Below are 21412 nucleotides of genomic sequence, written 5' to 3'. Positions count from 1 at the left end.
GACGATTAGAACGAGGAATACATCGTGCGACAAAGGTTAAGTAGCAAAGATAGAGGAAACAATTGTGTTTTAATTTCACTCACCTCCATCGTTTGTGAGTGATGAAGAGCTTTAATGGCGTTGATAGCGTATTGTTTACTAGCGAAGGTAACGAAGGCACAGGCTTTACTTTTTCCGGTGCTGTCTCTCAGCACCGAACATTCTTCGATGGTTCCATAAATGCTAAACATGTTCCTAACATCGTTTTCGCTGAACTTCTTCGACAGCATGCCAACAAACAGTTTACGTTCTGAAAGCAAAGAAGGTGAAATAAAATGAGTATGTTCGTTGGTCAATTTTTCTAAAAAATATTCAAACATGTAAAATATTAAATTACTTAATCCGTTGATTAACCATTATCGTCATGATTATAATAGTTGTGTCTCGTTAGAGAGCTGACGAAATTTCAATGAGTTTCGTATAATACACATAATATATTTATAAAAGTTTTATATAGATAATGTTCATATATTTTCTTATCTTACTGTATATAAAATAATAATAAATCATTTATCTTTTGCAATTAGCTTTAAGGTGTACTTCTACCGTTAAGATGAAAGGAAGTGGAATGAAATTTACACTTGGATCACCTGGAACAGTCAATCGTTTGTACGCGTACTGTACTCTAAACAACGCTCGAATACACAAGTAACGTTAGCTGTTTTCTATTTATCGTGTCATAATAAGCATTCAGGTATCACACGGTCAGTCAACCACGCACCATTTGAGAATGACAGGTGGCGACGAGAGGCGGAAGTGGCCCAGTCAATATTTGTTTAGGACCAAGAGAAAAGCTCTGCCCCGAGAAAAGCCGCTTATGTAAATTCAGCGTCGCATAGGGTTTCGTGCAGTGATGCAAGGTAGCCGACCGCATCTCTGAATATCTCGATCCACGCCTCTCTTACTCTTCTACATTTGTCAACCCTTCGATTCACCATTCTTTCTGCTTTACTTGATTCGCTCTCTAGTCACATATACGTATCTCTGCGGATTTTCTATCAACGAAATCACGTCCACAATGAGACTTTTCCCTTTATCTTATAGGATAAATCGCATAAATCGACCGGTTGGAATATTTTCCAGCGAAATAATTTGAATCAGATTTCGTGTCTCTGGAATTATGCAGTTTGCAGATCCATAGTTCCGCAAAATGACTTTATTTTCATTATTCTTCAATGCATAGCGAAATAAGAATTTCTTTAATTAGGCAGAATAAAAATGATAATACATACGCAGTCGGTTATGACTAAGCCAAATGAATTTTTTGAAAATCTAATTCGTATTACAATATAAAAGACGGTCAATAACCTTCATGCTTACTATCTGGTTGAATTCAATTGATTCAATTTGAATAGGAAGAGTTAACCTCTTTGCATGTTTCTTCGTTATTCATGCATGAGCAAAGAAAACAGTACCGTATAGTTCATCGTATATCTGAACGTAATAAGTTTATTGCTACGTATCGAATTTTCTAATTCTTATTTTTATCGGTATATTATCGATAATCACAGAATTTCCAAAAAAATTTCTTATACAATTTTCCTTCAAATTGAAAATCTAGAACTTTTTAATTCAAATCTAAATATGTAATATCTTATTTTGTTCGAAAATAAGCAGTTCGCGTAGCTTCAAAAAATCACGTTCCTCGTCCTCAACCTTTAAATCTAAAATAATATCGGGCATCTCCAAATTTCCTAGTTCATAAAAGTAAAACATTTCTGTTCGATAGGTGGCTCAAGTCTTTCGCACGATACGAGTTCAAGGAATTCACGGGAATTCTTTCTCCGCAGGATTCAATCAAGAAATCATTCGACTAATTTTTTGAACGGTTAGCCGCAATCCTATTGTAATTACAGACGACTGGCAAGATATTAACGATTCGCAAGAATTCTCACACCCGATCGATTTCTGTTTCTCTCTCTCTCTCTCTCTCTCTCTCTGTGAGAGGAAGGGAAGAGATGCTTGGCGTACTTAAATCGATCATAGGTCGCCTCAAACCGAATTCAACTCGTTAACAGTTTCTCCGTTCCTTGATCGCGTAACGAGCCGTGTTTCATCGAGGCTACCCCTTCCCACAGTCAAAGGTTTCCACGGTAAAAGAAATAATAAAATTGAAAATCAAGGGAAACGGTCAGCGAAAGAGCAGAGGGGGGAGAGGGAAAGAGGGGGGGGAGAAAAAAGAGAGGTAGAAAAGGATGGAAACGGGAAAGGGGTGGGGTTGTGGAAACCCCGCACATATTCGTCGATTGCGCCGCAAACTCGTCCCCTGTTAACGATTTAATTACTTTGGTAACCTAACCGGATACCAGAGCGGCTCGCCGCCACGCTTGCCCCCATGCATCGTATCAGATTTTCCACGACGGAGCTTCATGGAGATTGAAACTGGTCTCCTTCTCCTCTGGCTATTCACCTCGCCGCTATATCCAGCCACGAATTATTTTCCACGAAAAAATTTCAAGCCCCGAGCTAGTCCGTTTCTCCCCCTCGTACCCTTTTGTCCGGTGGCATCAGTCTGCAGCAAAACTGCGGGCTTCGCTGGAATGTTTATTAAATACCGAAGACGTTGGTCTGCCGCGAGGATCTTGCTCGTTTTCGGCTTTCCACCGAAATTGCAAGGTAGAGAGGGCGGATTGCTTGATGGTCGAGCTTTATCTTTAACCGGAGAGGGTGGAAGAATGTATTGAATACTTGCAGATAGATTGGAGGGTAAGATCGAGGATAGGGGTTTCGGTGAAGTTGGGAAATAGGAGAACAGAAGGGATATACCGGAGGAACGCGTTGGATATCGTTGATTTAATTCAGTTTGCGGTAGCGCGAGTAACAATGTACCGGGTAACAATGTACGAATACCCAATTTCCAGGTAGTAAATATTCAATCCTTTTACTTTTATTTTCCCTTTATTTTTCTCTTTTCTTATTTTTAATTTTATTTTCTGGTGGTAGTTGATGTTCATGTTACAATCGAAGATCATACAGCAAAATATGACCAGTTCATTTTTGTTCCTCATTTCATGACAATAGCGTCGCATGTGGCGGTCGTGTTCCATTGTAAATCATATCAACGTGCGTGTTTGCGTACCGCATATAGAGCATCGATTTAATTTTCCTTTCATTGTTCATCGGATTCTTGAACTGCTGTTTTCTTCACGTCCAATCCATTCATTCTCCAATTAATTCGCGATTCGATGTACGCTTGCGACCGAAAGCCGTATACCTCGGCACAGTTCGGTGTTTTTTTGTTTTCCTTCATGGTTTTGCGCTTTTCTCGTGGCCACTGCTGAGTGTCCGAGCACGAAACCGCGCAAATGTTTGTAAATCAATTTTACGTACTATGTACACGATGTTTGTTCTCCTAATTAAATCGCGAATCTCGTTCGTGGAAACCATTCCCGGTTTTCTGTCGAATAAATTGGTAAAGACGGGTCACGCCGTGATAGACCGCGCGCGTGAGAAATTATTATAACCAATCAAACCCCAATCCCGCGCAGTATCAATTAACGTTAATTTCTCGTATTACATGGAAAATATTAAGAACATCTCTGTTTGATTCGAGCGTTTTATAGAACATGTAACTTCTGCTATACCGACGTTTCTGACATATTTCATTTTTTTGTGTCTACATCGATGGTATCGAATAGAAAATTTTTATCTTAGAAGCACGATATATTTTGTATTTTTCATTTATTTATCTTACGAGTTTTCGTCAATTCCTAGAAATTTTTTGGTAAAGGTGATGACCTAAGATACTCTAATATTATGGTTGATCGTGATTCAATAAGAATCAAAGGACCGATTTAAACGTTCTCCAGATGAAACTACGAGTTTCCAGGGAATGTTAGGAAAGATTAGATTTGCGTCACTCCTTGTTTCGTATTGGGTAAACTGACAGCAGGGCTCGCGCAGGAATATTCTTGGTCTCTTACGGCCTCACTTCCGGGACATTCGCGGTCCTTTGCCAGAATGAGAATTAACTTTGTTAATTTAATTCCCGGCTTGGCCACGTTCAAACTAACTGAATTTCAACTAGGCTGAACTACCGTGTTGCTAAGCAGACCGCCTTCTTGTCTATGTGTAATATATCTCTATATCGCGTTTGCACCGGATGACCAATTATAGTCGGCAATTATACATTGATTCACTTGCTGGGACAACTAGCAGAAATTGTTTCGATAAATGAAATACGCGAGTCTAAGCAAAATTCCGTAAATATTTCAAAATCGAGATAGAATTATAACGGGATCTTGCTAATAAGATTATAGCGGTGAACACCAAAGGCAATCATAAAAAGAATTAACCTTTTATGTAATTCAAGAATTATTTTATATTCCTGTCACTTTATTTCTTGAGGGTATGCAAACTGTTAAATTAACAACGAAATTACGAGCATCCATTTGTTTGCATTCATTTACCAAAAAGGAACAAAATTGGATTTTTTTTGTAAAAAAATATTTTTCCTAGATCTGTTACACGAGCTTAAACGAGCTTACATGTTCTCATATGGGGCAGTCACACTTGTAAACTTTCACTCTTTTATATTCTCTCTCGAACCGCAATAAACAGTCAGTACGTTGAAAGAAGTTCGTGTCGAAAGGTGGACAGGACGAGGGCGAAGGCCTGGGTGAAGCTGACCATTAACGTGGCAACTGTGTAATTGCCTCGCGTTAGTTGAATATCTTCAACCTTGTTTGATTTACTGGTATATTAAGCTTGTAGTTTTTTCTTTCTTTGATAAAATTCTTATATAGTAGAATCCCATTTATCTGAACGTGTCGAAAGACAAACAGTTTTATATAATTGGAATTCATATAATGGAGCGAATAACGGAAAGAATAAACGCCAATTTTCCTTACATTTAAGTAGGCGAATTCAAGAAACAGAAGTTCAATGAAGACAATTTCGTTAAATGATATCAAGTAAATGATGTTCTGCTGCAAATTAGTTGAAGGTTGATAGACATCGAACGAGTAACGATTTAGATCGATTGCGATTAAATCGAATAGACGAAGCCTTTATTTGGATCTCTTTAATTTTTGCATAGACATCTTCTTTCTGTTTTATTTTAATAACTGTATTAAAGTTCCTTGATAAATTCAGACATGAATTATGCCCGAACATTTTTTTGCGATGTTCATGAGAATAATATGAAGCGTCGTTCGATAAAACAAAACCACGTAGAGGTTCATTCGCTTTGGACGCAGGTATGCGACTCGTCATTAGTATGTCGCCGACAGAACGCGCAGGAAGTGACGTCAAAAAGAGGCAACGATTTATAGAGAGCCACGAATTCCGATTAGTGAAACGTTTCAGCTGCACGCCGACGGCGTGACTGTAAATTTTCTTTTCATAAAGCACAACGTGAACGGAATTTCTTCCCTCTCGATCTATCGTGGTAGTTTCTCTTTTCATAAATTCAACACGAAGGGAATTGTGGTTTTCCCCGTGATAATTTCGATACGATCTCAAAAACTTCGTGTCGTCACATGACATGTTTCACGTAGTCGTAGATATTAGAAAGTTCTGTAAAAAAACCATTGTATCGAATGTTTGGAAAAACAACTTTTCTGTATTCGTATCTCGTTATCATGCTAAAGCACGCGACCGAGTCGTGTATGTAGAAATTGATTGTTCGTCACCATGTACACTGTTTTTTCAAAAAGGAAGAATACAGATAACGGAATTCTACTTCAGAAGCGTATCGGTGGTCCCGCAGTTTTGTAAAATCGCTTTAAAGGTAGCACAAGGCTGAACAACGTATTTCCTCGACTCCCTGCCGTTAGTAGCCCGTATATTTCGCGAAAGCCCTCGTGGTCGCGTCGATTCACGAATGTCTTCATCGCGACAAAGATTACGCGGCCCACCCGTAGAAATGGGACCATAAATTTTGGGATGTGACGAGCGACTGGGAGGATTGTCCACCATTTTCGAACGCTACGCGCAACGTACCTCGTTCCAGGGATAAGCCTCGTTCGGATTAGTCAAGTTCAATTCGAATCGTTTGACGAATAATCTGACTACGGGAAAATACCTAATCTCCAAACAAGTCAACTGCTATAGTGATTATAACTATGACTGAACATAAAATTTAGGACATGTCGAGTTGTAAATCTGTCTTCTAGGAAAGATATTAGCAAGTATGAAACAAAGATCAAAATTAATACGCAAGAGCACAAAGAATCTTTTTAAATGAATTCCAAAAAAGGCGTCGAATCAAGCAGAATAAAACTGAGAACGAAACAATGCAGGAAACGTCGACGGACTTCGCCAACCGGATGCAAGTCGAAGGTACCGTACCCCATACAAATATCCAATTAACACACCGTACATCGCCTACGACTTTTCTCTGGAGAAGAGAAAGGTGCATCTATGTTTATTCCTCGTCTCCGCATCGATATTTCCAAAAGCAACTTTTGATTTAGTTTACCGAACAGTGCGTTGTGCAATAAGTACGAGTCGTTACACTAAAACTATTTTATTTATTAAAACACTTGTTCTGAATTATAACTAGTATTACATCATAATTATAAAATACGCTGATCGTGACTTATTTGTTCGCGCTTAGCGAATTGTTTAACTGAATTGTCTGTTGGACTTTTTGACGAGGCTGTCGATCTTACGACGCTCGACAGTTCACTATTTCTTTGCTCTGATTTCGGGGGTTATTTATGGTGTTGGATAGAGGTTTGCATGGCTTTGTCTCTGGATGCTGTGCCATCATCTTTTATCTGCGATGATCGCGGAAGCAGAAAGATCCGCTTGTGTTCCTGGAAACCACAGCACCTTTGCCCATCACATTTTTACTAACTTGCAAATTTATAATGTTTATGTGTTTTTTACGTAAATAATTCGAACAATTGTCAAAGTCTCTAATGTATGAATCGCGTTGGTTTAATCAGCCTAATAGCCAAACAGTCAACAAGAACGATATCGATAACCACGTAATTGCTCGCGTACTTATTTATACCTAATCGCTGCATGGTTAACGTAACAGGCCTGGTAATACGCAGAATATCGCGAAACTTCGTGGCACGCGAATAAGAGCTGTGGAATTGCAAGGTTTGTGCCATTGAAATTGTCGAAGCAAAATGGCCAAAAGCGTTATATAAGCTTTCATAACACGGTTGTTTGCCAATGGTGCAACACACGTTTATGTTCCGACTCTATATAATCATTCGGCCAGTGCGCTCGAAATTAGCATAAAGGACACGTTTCAGATGATAGGCGAATATTGTTCCTCGTGATTTCTGTATTTTGAAAGAATAAAGTAATGTTATAATTAAAGAAATAAACAAATTTTATAGAATTTTGTTAAAAGACGAAGGGAATTTTTTCAATTCGATCGACGATGACGAAGGATAGATAATAAAAGCACGAGTTGGTCGAAGAATCGTGATTTTCCAACAAATCCAACATTTTTCCATTCCGTTCACCTAGATTTATCGAGAACATAACCGTGTTCCACGATTTCATATTTATTTATGTCTCGCTTGCAACAACCCACCGATTTATGTATGCATTACTCACGCAGCGATACACCCCCGTTCCTTATCACTGATGTTAAATCACCTACGGAAAATGACGTATAACTGTAAGATCATTCGAATATTATAATGATATTAAATCCTTTATTACGAACTCCTTTCTTATAAAACATCTCAATTGTTTTTCCGGTCATTCCAAAACCTATTGGGTTCCAGGATATTTCGGCATATTAAAACGAAAACCTTGGAACCAGGAAAACTTAACTTATTTGTCCGTATAATACGAAACGTTGACTAACAATTTCTCTGATATATTAATGAATCAACGTGCAATACAACGAACCGTCGTTTTTATTCTTTCCGAAAGAAAATAAAATTACAAAGAAAACTAAGTAACAAAAAAAGGGGGTAGTGAAGAGCAAAAAACATAAAACATAAACAGCAATAGGGTCGAACGAGATCTCTGTTTGTTCAAAAGCTTCTTTGTGCCATGACATAACAAGAAAGCGTGACAGGTAGAAATACGACGGTTTTAATTAAACTTTTAATTGCCACAGTTCAGACTACTCGTATTACAATTATTTCACTGCGACTTCTATTAATTACGACATCTGCTCGCCTGCTCCGATATCTAAATGCAATACCCTTTTGGCCATGTTATATTTACCAAATTTCTGTAGTGTTTCTGCGTGCTGGCATTTTGCGATTGTTTGCTATTTGTAATTCATAGTGATCAATGTCAGATAAATGTCAGATGAAAGCGATATAACGTATATTTTATAAATTGATTGCTGGTAAAATTTTGTATTTCTATATCCCAGTATTGCTACGTACATGTATAATAAGTATATTTCTAACGCTTTAAGAAATATCTTTATAAAATCAAAATCATGCAGGATTAAACATCTCTCGAGATTCTTAACAGCAATATACAACTACGTTAAAGAACTTGGATATTAGACTATACATCTGAAAAACAACGAAGAAGCTATGAGACTACTATGTTGGAATTGCTACGCGTAACGATTCTCGATAGATTTTTCATTAAACGAACGGAACATTCGCGAGACCAATGGACAATGAACGCTCGTCGAAGTCTCGTCTCCTGGTATTCTTTTGCGAGATACGATGCGCGATACCAGTTGGAAGATAACGACAAGACTGTAGGTGCAGTTTATACCGTGTTGGGAAATAGGTTGCCATGGCCAACTCCTCTGTATGTCATCTACACCACCGCAGGTGTCAGGAAATTTTATTTTAGATAAAGATAAATAATAACAATTTACAACAAGATAAAAAGTAACGAATCATTTCAAGTTACATAAGCCATTATTTTTTATTTTAGAAATGACGTAAGAACAAATTTATGCTATAATTATCAAATGTAGCGAAGCATGCGACTTGGAAATAATCGTTTTAATATCTCTGATTCTCAACTCCAAACACTAGCCTGTGGATTTCCTTGTTCATGATCGATAACTACTGAAATCACGTGTATTTACGATACATCGATTGTCATTGAGAACAGTACGAAACACTTTCTAGAGAAAGTTGGTTGACATTTTCTAGCTACAGCCTTGGAAACGTAAATCAACAGGTGGAATGCTGCGAGGATCCTGGATGACCCACGATAATCATTGAAAAATGAATATTTTTTCATTCAATTTATTTCTTTTTATTTTGTTTTAATTTCGTTTGATTTTGTTTCAAAATAGAAGCGAAAGGTATTATGATAAAATATATACTTTTTTATTTTATAGCGCAATCGAATAATGTACTATTACACTATGATAGGTTTCATTTTATTTTATATCGTAATAGGATAGTATGATAGACGCTATATTGGAGTGTAACACACGCTTTTGGAACATCAGTTACTTTTTTACGCGTTCTACTCCACCCAATACCAAACTCACAGTACAAGTAATATTACGCAAGGTGTTTGAGGATTTTAATACTCATAGTGGAAATATGGCTTCTTTAAACAGTTCAAACATCTATAACACTAAAACACTGCTTAACAAATAGAGTATTCAATGTCGAATAAGCGTAGACCCAAGAGTTCCTGTGTAAATCGTTGTGAATTTCCGAAAATTTAGATCATTTACAATGGTGTCGGCATAGCATAGTCTAAATACACTTGATCCGTCCTAACTGTGGTAATGAAACGTTTGACCATGCGATTTATACAGCTCTCTCGAGTTGTGTTCGCGCGAGGTAGGGAACGTCAAAAAGGAGACGATACAGTTCGAAGACGAATCCGCATTCCAGCCTTGAAATGCATCGTATACGAATCACGTTGAACCTCGAAACGAGTGCCTGAACGTGTGAATCCCATGAATTAGAAATTACATTTTCTTCATTCGTATTATAAAACAATTATAGTGTACATTGTAACTTTATTTCTGTCCAAGGAATCGGGAAATCCACAAGGAATGAGATTTGAGGTCAAAGTTTTGAAACTTTAATTTTTACTTACAAGAAACTGATACTTAATTTCATATTTGAATTAGTACGATGAATTCGCTGCTATCCATACATCAACCTAAGAGTTTTGCATATAATTTAAATTGTGCGAAGAGCTAAAAATTAATAATTTTTTATAAATTTTTCTTTCACAAATTTTCATTTAGTTTTATATCAAAGCCTTGGATATGTCAAATAGCCAGAAGCACTCTAAAATCATCACATACTTTGAGACTGACAATTCTAACTAAAGGCGTCAGAAAGTCAAAATAAAAAGAAAAGTCGTCGATCCACGCCATCCACGAGGATGAAACATGACAGAAGGGGGTCCTCCACAAATATGACACGATGAGAACACATTTGTGTACCTACTGCGAAAAGAAATAGCGGGAACGGTGGAGCGGCAATGGACGTCTTTGCGTTCCATGACTTGACATGACACACCTGCTCGTTCGAGTACGTACAGTTGCTGGAAGAGACACAGGAAGATTATAAATTACGGTATTAAGTAGGGACGATGATTGTTCTACCGTATAGATCTCTAAAGTTGTCTAGAGTAAAGAATGCTCTTGCATACAATCAGTATGCATAGATGCATAGATCCTATTATATCGTATGACGAACATTTTTTAAATACGCTGCAAAGGAAAAGTTAGTTACAAAATCTCAAGCTTTTTGCTTTCCATAAAATGTCTCAAAATGCTCGAAACACTTAAAGTTTAACTCCTGGCCGATTTGCGATTTCGTACATTTCTTTCAGCAACTGTACATAAGTTGGAGCGAAAAGGTTCGCGGTATGACAGGTCTTCCTCTTGTAGACTCGTCTCTCATTCCCTTTTCTCGCTTTGTCCAGGAGAAACCGACTTTGGAAGAAGGATGAGCGATGCGTGATGCAACGAGAGGAGAACCGGTTGGACACGTGGTTTTCTCGTGCCTCTCAATTTGTCTGCTTGAGGAACGAAGAGGCGCGAGGCAAACACACTTGACGTGACTTCACGAGAAACGAACCGTTTTACGATTGAATAGTAAATAGCATAATGTGTAGTTTGTTTAGAGATTATTTTAATTTCTTCCTTTCCATGTTGGGCTGGTTTGCGATGATCGATTAGTTTGTAGAAGTAGAACAGTGAATCAAATAATTACTACTCACAATAAATTTTCTTCTCTTCACATATTATTTTAATTCTAATCATCAAACTGAAACCAAAACAATCTTTTACAAATAACATAAAATCGCAATATTTCAGTACTAATTTTTGTGTCCCTTTTCATACATAGTAGGTGCTGTGTGTAAAAATAAAAAAAAAAAGAAAATATAGATAAAAGAGAATAAAAAGGAAATAAAATATCGATCATCCACCGATAGAACTGTGAAATTTATTTTTCGATTTATTTGTCAGTAATATCGCGAAGCTCGCGCCATATATAGTTAGAGATTGACGGAAATAGAAAGAATAAATTGTTTTCCAACGAAGGTATTGTTGTATACGGACAAGAGTCGAGTTTCAGCCTGAAATAAAAAGAGGGTCGATTGTGTCTGCCTGTTCGATCTTGAGACGTATCTTTCAACGTAATAATACAGATCTACGAGAAGGACAGAGAAGGAAGGACTCAATACGTAAGTACATGACTACCTGTTTACGTTAAAATTCTATTGCGTAACAACGTGTCAAGAATTCTGTTTTGCACGTTGAAATCAGTCAGTTCGAACAGATGTTCAAGGATATCTGGTGATTTTATTTCTTTCACTAACTATGGCAAATGCAAGTGTATTTTAAATACAAAAATAATAACATTAAATGCTTCGAATTTAATGTATTTAGTTTTACTTTTGATAAAATTGAGTTGACGATTAGCCTGCATTTTGTCGTAAAGTAGGAATCCCTGGATTTGAAGTTAGATTGAATTAACTTTAAGATTTCCTGTGGAGCTTCAAAGTTCCGATTCCTCATATACCCGAAAATTCTGTAAAATGTTGAAAAGTCTTTTTGTTTATCGAAACACGAGCGAAGTTGCAGCGTAAATAAAATAACGATTCCAGAGCCACAACGAGATTACAAATATTTAAACGGATATACATAAATCAATGAATATGCAGACGAAAATATGAAACTGTTCTAAGTTGACTGCCCGAAATGGCGTAGAAAGACGAAGAATTCAGGTAAGAAACACGTAACACCCATTGTCCGAGCACAGAGAGAGTAGAGAAAGATCGAGGTGTTAGTTCGTTCCAGTCGAATCCAGCCACTAGTTCATTCAGTCCTATCGGCCACAAACGTCTATCTCTCGTAATAACGGTCTCCATTGATGAAATTCTGAGGTCGATAAACGACCAGCGGACCACGCAACAAAACAACGATCACAAGGAGCCACGCGTCGTACTCCGATTTATGGCGTTCAACAGAACAGCCTGAGGGAAGGAGTTACTTCTACGTCATTTTTCTTTTTGCTCTTCATGAACAGCTGCTGCTTCTGGCTAGGAATGAATTGCGTACCTCTAACTATCACAACGTTTATGAATGAATTAAATTGATGTTGTGACTCGAATTAAACTCTTGTTCTCTCAAAGTAGCACAATAGCGAGTTTTCGATAATACATACTCTAATTTCCAACTTTGTTGAGGAAGCAATATATAACGAATATATATAGACCTATGTATATCGTTATTATCGTATTCTAATATTACTGGAATAAAAAGTTATTACGTAATATACGTTACAAAACCTGTTTGTTTCGTTTAAGAATAGTATTATGATTTACGAGCAGTAACTAAATTACGAATTTCAATCAGAACTCAAGAAACTGATGATATCATAAATTAATGCGAATGTTGAACTTCGAACAAAGGCTACAGGAATATGAACTGGTTTCCCAGTCAAGGACATGAACAACGCCCAAGTATTGTTTAAATGCAAGCATCACACGTTTATGTGTAGGGTGTTTGCAAACTTTAGGGACGTTCTTAAACTACGGAGCAAATGAGAAAATTAATAATAACTTTTAGACCTTAAGACAAGAATCTTGATCAATGTATGCTTGCAGTAAGAAATTTTTCTATTTGCACTTTGTTATTCTTAGAAAAAATATTTTATTTCTTACGGATCTCAAACTATTACTCATCGACATTGGAAGAATTATAGTTATGACGAATCCTCAATCATTGCCCTTTACAGCTAAAGGAACATTTACAGAGAATTAGTCATTTTTTACTGATACTAAACAAATGAATTTGTTATACGAATTCCATTATCTGTTTTTGTTAAAACATTGTATTGTCCCAAATAGTAATTCTGTTATCTATTTTGTATATAGAATAATCTTATCTGAATATTTATCGTTAAAACAGGATGACGTGTCCCCACTTACTCCTCAAACCTGATTACGATATAAACTCTATTTTTAAAATTATATCATATGGCATTAATCACCTGAAAGAAAATGATTAAATGACTTTAGCATAAAAATATAAAAATATATAAATTCGTCTAAATAGTGGTATTCTAATCGTAATTTAAATATTAACGATTTCTTAACGGCTATTGCCAAGATGCACGCAGGAAACGCGAATTACTTGAAAAGGAACGAAGCGATAGTGACAGGTGGAAGGCACCGCCTTTTCTCCCGATTTGCATGTGACCCAGTCCCGGCTAATCGTGAATGGTAGTCGGCCTCCGGATCGTTCGACTCGCTGTACACGAACGACAACGCTTCACGTTAACTCATACAGGTTGTTCCACTATGAGCGAACGAAGATTTATCAGTCGATTGTTAGCGTGATTACAAATAAAAAATTTCACTCGCATAGCCAGAAATTCAATATTTAAAAAGATATCGTTTGCCGTCATCAGTTAGTAAGTTTCACCGATTTTCACGTATCTTATCGACCAAAATGTATTTTTATCATTGAAATTACTAATTGTTCGGATAAGATGTTCTTTATTTTATTCGGAAGAGTTTAAGTATTTCAAGCAATGTCTTTCGTTTAACGCAAAGAGCTTATTTTTACTACCGAAAGAGTGTGGAAGCGATAAACAACGCGATCATTCTGAAACTCAATAGTTAATTGTTGAAAGTTGGCTAACGGACGGAACGCAGATTTTATTGATTTATAGCGTGACAAGACCACCTTGTGTGGCACAATCTTGAAAATAGAACAGACATATTTTCGTTTTTGCGTCTATAAATCAGTCATTTACATGTACCAGGGGAAAGTATGCTCTCTGCTCCTTTTCAATAACGCGTATCGTATCCATGATGATACAACCTGTATAACAACAGTATCAGCCCACTATGGTTAGGATAGATACGATGACAACGATGCCGCAAACGCGAGGATACGCCTCGTCGGTCTCGCGGTTGGACAATAGAAAATAACGTGTAATGCAATCGACGGCTTCGTTCCTATCGCCCACTGGCCGGGAATAATGGGCTACACCGTGGTTATAGTACAAGTAGAGCCGCGAACAATGGCCACGAGGGCCAGCGGGCGTGACGCAAGGAGTTCGCTTCTCGACCTCGCTCGTGGAATGCGTTTCTCGATGACAATAAGCTATTAGTCACTGCTGCACCACCAACGAAATAACATTCTGAGCATGGGTGACGTAACTCGGTGAACTTGGCTGATGGAACTGTTGCAGGAAAGAAGGCTACTATTGACACTGGACGTGAATTACCAAGAGGAATAGCGATGGACGTTTGCATTTCATTTTCCATGCGATACCATGTTTTGGATACCGTGAAAATTCGAATCGTTTCATACAAGATTCGATTGCAAATTGGATACGTATACGTAAATGATGTACATATATCGGTTGACGGTTCCTATTCTCATCGTGTTCGGATGTGACAACACGGATCTAATATATTTCCAGCTGACCGGGCTTTGCGGTTATGTTAATTTACGAATTTCCTATTCGAAACGGGAGCTTGGCTTTCTTAACAGGATAGAACATATGGTTCGCGATATAGGCTAGTGGCAAACTCGAGTAACACTGTGCTATAAAAAATATCCCAGTGCCTGACATCTCGATTATTACGTAGTGTGACGCAAAATCTTAACGGAGCGACCACTTTTCAATCTTGTATACGAAATGCCAAGCACCGGTGTGGAACGAGTCGCCCGATTTTTCGACGATATATTCCAGTTTTGTGGGGCATATGTAGATGCCCATTGAGCGTGACAAGTTACCCGACTTTTCTGCAACGACCTGCATATGCGGGACGATAACAGAGAGAAGAGAAAGCAGAACGGTGGCTCGCTCACGTGCGCACGTGATGAAGGTATCAATTAACGACGGGACTTTCCGTACTCCGAAGAACTAAAAAACGGAACAATGTCGCACGTTCTGTCTTGTTAAGGAAGGAAACTTGCCGTTACCCGGCTAGAATTCATCATCATTTCATCCGCGAACGCAATCTGCAAGTCGGTCTCCCGCGACTCGGCTCCATACTTTGTAGCGCGAGTTTATTTTCGTCCACGGATGTACGGCTATAAACTTCGTTTAGATGGAAAGTTCGAATAAGCTTCGTTCAGATTAGTCAGGTTGAATTCAAACAAACCGAGACCTCCTGACGTATTGATAATATATATATTAGGAGAGAAAGTATCTACGTTTATTTATTTTAAATTATCAATATCTTATAGGATAGGTATTTTCAATCAAATTTCTTGATACGTATCATTTGAAAAAATATAAATAGGAATAAAACAAAGAACTTTTTATCGAATCCGTTTAAAAATAAAAATGTATGCGTTAAACATTGACAGATTCCTAATTTTTTATGCGTCAGTGTATCAATTCATAAAACTCCTATTCAACATAATCTATCGCAATGACGAAAAATGACTAACAATAACGATACCGATAAAGAATTAAAATATTAGTTTAAAATCTACAAATCACAAAATTAATATGTACTCGATGATTCAGTCTTTGAGAAACCAGAGTTTTTACTAGAATTCCTCGAACGACCCTGAGGACCGCTATCCACAGACAAGTTCTATGTTCTCGTCATTCGCCCATCCTTCTTTTTGCGTTAATAAGACAGTTAGTCGTCAACTATATGCGTGTTCGAATCTCCACAGAGAAAACACGTTTAGAAGCCAACGACCACTTACGATCAGCTGAGACTGGGTCAGATGTAAATTAAGACAAGACAGCTTAGACGGCACATTCTCCTCCTCGTCGATTTATTCTCCCTACGAATTGACTCCTGAACGATACTTCGTGAAATGGAGATTAAGCTTTTTAAAATAGCAGATTTCGAAATAGAATGTATTATACATACATTGCACTGTGACTCGTGAGTACCTCTGTGCATTCTTAATTACCATAAGTGAACGTTTTTCGCGTCCCAGAATGATTAACAAATGCAAGGTGATTTAAAAATACTCCGATTGTAGGAACGGTAATGTTCGTTAGCGACAGCATCTTGTAAAGACCTTTGAAGGCAATTAACCCGACGCTATTTTACTTCTGACCGGAAGGATGTTTATGAGACGGATTGTAAGTTACTCAAGTATTAAATGTCAATGGTCTGTTTATTCGAGATTTGGCTCGTGAAGGTTCTGACCATGAAATAAGACAGCCAGGATGTCTTCCGCTCAGACGATTGTAAGAGACGGTACAATACTCTCACAGTCTTTCGTAGGATGCAATGCTAGTAGCATTTGTTTCTAACATGTAGAATATGTATAATAGTATAGCGATTTGAAGAATCGTTTTCTTTGAATGGTAGGAATTTTGCGTGGGAATATTACTAGTAATTCAAGAAGGACGATCGTTTGTTCTGGAAGTAATTTTCTTGTTTGTTGTGCATACAAAACAGCGTGGAAGAAGTTAATTGAAAATGTCGAAATTTGACGAGTATCAATTATCTAATGAAACGATATAGTAAATAGTTTTCAAGAATTCAATCAGCTTCCATTTTGAAATGTAACTTAGCAATTTTCCAACGATTTATTGGCTACCGCACTCATCCAATGAATAGTCTTCTTGTTACTCTAGACTCTGGAACACAATGTTTTACGTGGGAAGCGTTCAAAAGCCAACAACGTCGACCATTCACGATCAGCTGAGCGCAACGTTACGTGTAAATCAAGATTCGACCGCGCCTCGACATCGTTAATTTGCTTCTCGGCCGCGTTGTATTGCAACGGGTTTGCAAAAGTCGGTCGTTGAAACCGGCGTTGCAGCATTGACCTCGGTCCTTGGCATTCGAGGCTGCACTCTCGATGCCGACGATTCGCGCCGCGGGTCATCGTGTTCGCAGACTTTTTAGTTCGTTTCTCGAGAATACGTTTCTGTTAAAGCGGACGCTACGATATGTAGCTGTTTAAAGAGCTCCGTTTCTTCAAACGATGAGCGTCAAACCTTCGTAATTAGAATTGTGATTGCTTATGGTAGTAAAGGAAAAGAGCTAGACAAAATGGAATAGAGTTTTATAATTTAATTAGAAATATGAGAATTAGTAATTGTTACACAAAAGTTGTTCATTTTCAATGTGCTATAGTGGTAAGTATAGTGGTAAAATGAAAGAGAAAGAAATTTAACAAAATTGAAATAATGTAGACACATAGGTATGTACGTACATATGTGTGTAATTTCAAAGTCGTGGCATCGTAGAATTCAAATGTTGGTAAGCTTTGTGGTTTCGATATTGATTTTCTATTAATTCCGGGATTAAAATTTTTTATTTTTCTTCTTCTTTTAGAGGAACAAAGAGTCCGAAGCGATACTCGTCACCCGTACGTCGACTAGCAATTTCAATCGCGAGCACTACATACGAGATCGTGTGGAATTCCATCGAAGGGCGATGGTGTCTGACTTTTCGGTACCAATAAATGTCACTTATAAAACTCGTTCTCCAGCCGGTCCACTAATACACTGACGTGGTCAGTACCACCTTTCCCGAAGCTCTTTAACTTTCTCGCGCTCGTAAAATCGCGTTTCTTCCGAAAAAAATATTTCCTGCGACAATCAGTGTTTCGGAATAAGCAAACAGTCTACTTACACGAGAACTAGCTAACTAGTCGCAACGATATCTTTTTTCTACTCTCCGTGTTTCTTTTATATTTTTTTTTTTTTTTTTTACACGATGAAAAATACGAGCACTAACTTTCCGACTCCGAATGTTTTATATAATGCACCATTGCGATCGGAAAGCTTTACGACCAGTTTCTTTGCAAACAAAACTTATTCGAATCCTTATCGAGATGGCGGATTGAGGTCGTGTAAATTATTGCTGAGTAATGCTAATTTTTTTAGAGCAGTTAACATGTTGTAATGACGCGATTCGTCGCTGAAGTTTATACGCGATTAGTAATATTGGTAAATTGAATCAAATTAGTTTATAAAGCCTAAATGACGTGATTTGTAGAGGTTTCATGTATAAATTCTGGGATGATGTGGTAAGTATATTTGGATAGCATAAAACGAATGTTATACTCAACGATTACTCTTTCTTGACAATTTCCAAAAAATTAACGTTAAAAAAGTAGTAATAAAAATATATTTTCAACTGTTCACTCCTATAAATTAAAAACTTGCAAATAATTGAAATCTCTCAATCGTCTGGTTATACAAATTTTCAAACATCTACAATCTAAGAACTGCCAATTATTCTTCTCGAATTATTCTTGATAGGCAAATCACGAACAGAAGTATTTCAGAGAAGATACTGCGCTCCATTAACGAAGTGAAGTTAAAAGAATTATTCCGTGATCGTTTGCAAATGTGACCGAGAACACTAGAGGCATGCAGTTTGTCCGGTATCGACGTGCGACCGCGACTCGGCTTGCGCAATCCATTACCACGTCACCTGACTTAACTCTACTCGACATTTTCTGTCGTTTTACAAATCTTTGTCCAGTTCTTATGACGAACGATCTTCTGCATGCTAATGTTTTTAATATGCGGAAATGAAAATCTTATCGAAAGCCGTTGACGAATTTTTAGAATTTTTTTTCAGGAATAAAATCACTCGATTGTCAATAATTATGAAAACGAAAAATTTTAATCGATAATCCTTGAATGTACATATTCAAGCGACATTGCAGCTAATATCCGACGTATCATCGAAGGTAAAACAATCAAAGGATCGTCGAACAGAGAAATTTATTAATTCTTTATTACTTCTACCGAGAAACGTAATAATCGAAACAGACATAAAAATCGTGCCGATAAATCTGCATATCCTCTCTCGATTCTCTCTGTTGTTCTGCGTATCGTTTTTACTTGTCTATCCGCTTAGCAGCTTAGACTCAAAGGCTCATTATGTAACTTCCCGCGTGCCAGCTTATAAGGAAGTCAAGGATGTTTGAAAGTGTAGTCGTTACAATATACTCTTCCCTTGGCATTCTTTGCGATTTTATCCTCGATGCCCACTCTCCTTGTTGTCATCAATTGTTTGTCTTTTCTGACTGAAGGAGTGTCCTACGAACGGTGCGTTTCTTTATCGAATATTGTTCAACGTTTGTGCATAGTCTATTCTTTCTGTTTTTCGATATTGCTTATCTCCTTCAACTGTGTGTTAAAAATTAAAATTTTCTGATAGCAGTTAAAGGGAAAAAGTATGGCACAAAGGTAGGTAATTGTTAAAATGGTAAAGAGAAACAGTTGCGTATTTACGGGAATTTATATTTTATCGCTCGAAAGTTGGTATTTATAAAATTGACGCTGAAGATAACAGTTGTACTTACAGCCTAGGGCAATTATGATAATTATATAGAAGGCTTTAAATAGATGACTCATTCACTTCATATTGTGGCAATATATTCGGTTTTTAATATATATATACATACATGCACAGTCGTTCATACTTGGTTCTTGGACAATACGGCGGTTAAGAGAATGGAAAAGAAAATTCTAGATTTCTTAGAAAATTTCAGTAATACTGAAAAAATATGCATAGACCTTCCGCCTATGCTGACGTAACATTTGAAGGATTGGAAACGATGATTTAAGTATTGTCGAGTTCAAAGAGTGGTACGAGTATCTTTAGAATTGAATAAATTTGAAACAATTGTTACGGCACATATCTACTGTATCTCCAGTTTCTTCGTAACTTATATTTAAAGACTGTTGTTTTCTTTCATTAATTTTTTTTCAATAATTTTTTTAATAATTCCCTGAATTAATTTGTATATTATGCTATCAACCTTTTGAATGATTTAACAAATCTTCAATGTATAAGTTTTGAATTATGATTTCATAATTTCTACATTCACTATTTCAGAAACCATTTGTGCCAGTTGTTGCTTCATATCGTCTTAAGGTACCATAAATTTGGAATATTGCAAAAGTATGCCACTGCATTTGAAACGCCTTCGCAAATAAATCGTGTCATCATAGTAAAGGGTTCATTGAAGAAATTCTTCGTATCGCTGTAGTATAAATTATATGATATGAACAATGTCGATATAATATAAACTGCACCGTTATTTGTCTTTCATTATAATTTATTATCTTCGCATAAATAGTTGGTTGAAGGTAAAACAAGCTTCTATTCGCAATACAAATATTTCTTTGTTTGTGTTCATAAAGATACGAATTTGCATAAACACATAATACATTATTATATAATAAATTATTTTAAAAAGAACGTGTTACAAATATAAACGACACATCATATAACTATGAACCTAAAACGTTACTCACAATCGGGTAAAGTACTTCCTTGCTTTCTAAATAATTGACTAAACATCGATGGCAGTATACGGACAATGCGTTGTTTAATTACTCCTGGCTGAGAATGATATTTCCTGATGATGAGTCATCCGACGTTAGTAAAGTTCTGAGAGCTGATTAACTGTAATAAATCATCTCACGTTGCATCGTAATTCGATGCTTTTCGTCTCTACATAGATACGTACGATAGTAGTCAGTCAATGTTTGCTCATGATAATATGTCCATATTCGCGATTCTCTTTTACCTGTGCGAAATAAGCTTTATATCGTACGAAAAGTAGCTAACTTATTTGCCATTTTCCTTGAATCAACATCATGTAGAATGTAGAATACTTTGTTAGTAGAAACAATACTGCATCAGATACTCCATGTATTTTCAATCTGTCATAAGGAGTTAATAATTCTAATGATAGTACATTAACTTTACCACTCAGTCTGGTGTATAATATCTTAAACTCTAAGTCTTTTCTGTTAATACGTATATTTATAGATACATTCGTTATCCTTCGTTAATTTCTCATTCTCTGCTTATTTATCATCCATCTTCTGCTATCTCAATCTGCCATCTATCTATACGCGCACGTATCTGCAACGTATATCATCTACAGAATGTTTTAATAAGAAGATTTAATAATCATCTGCATTGGTGAATTCACGCACTGCTCGTTTTACGACCTTGGTACGTTGCCTTTTTTATACCTCATCGTTTAAAGATACGGCGCGTTTGCAATAATAATATG

At 36.9% G+C, this 21412-nt stretch overlaps 1 protein-coding gene across 20 annotated transcripts in view; it reads right to left on the bottom strand.

Moving 5' to 3' along the window:
• LOC126920331 (CUGBP Elav-like family member 2) overlaps positions 1–21412 on the bottom strand; it is a 468989-nt gene that overhangs the window by 20950 nt on the left and 426627 nt on the right. For all 20 annotated transcript variants that reach the window (XM_050730521.1, XM_050730520.1, XM_050730522.1 and 17 more), the window contains one exon: positions 84–289. In XM_050730521.1, coding sequence (XP_050586478.1) covers positions 84–289 — 206 coding nt within the window. The remainder of the gene's footprint in view (positions 1–83; positions 290–21412) is intronic.

The sequence above is a fragment of the Bombus affinis genome, chromosome 9, assembly GCF_024516045.1.
Source record: "Bombus affinis isolate iyBomAffi1 chromosome 9, iyBomAffi1.2, whole genome shotgun sequence".
NCBI classification, from domain to species: Eukaryota; Metazoa; Arthropoda; class Insecta; order Hymenoptera; family Apidae; genus Bombus; species Bombus affinis.
This window is presented reverse-complemented; position numbering and strand designations above follow the sequence as displayed.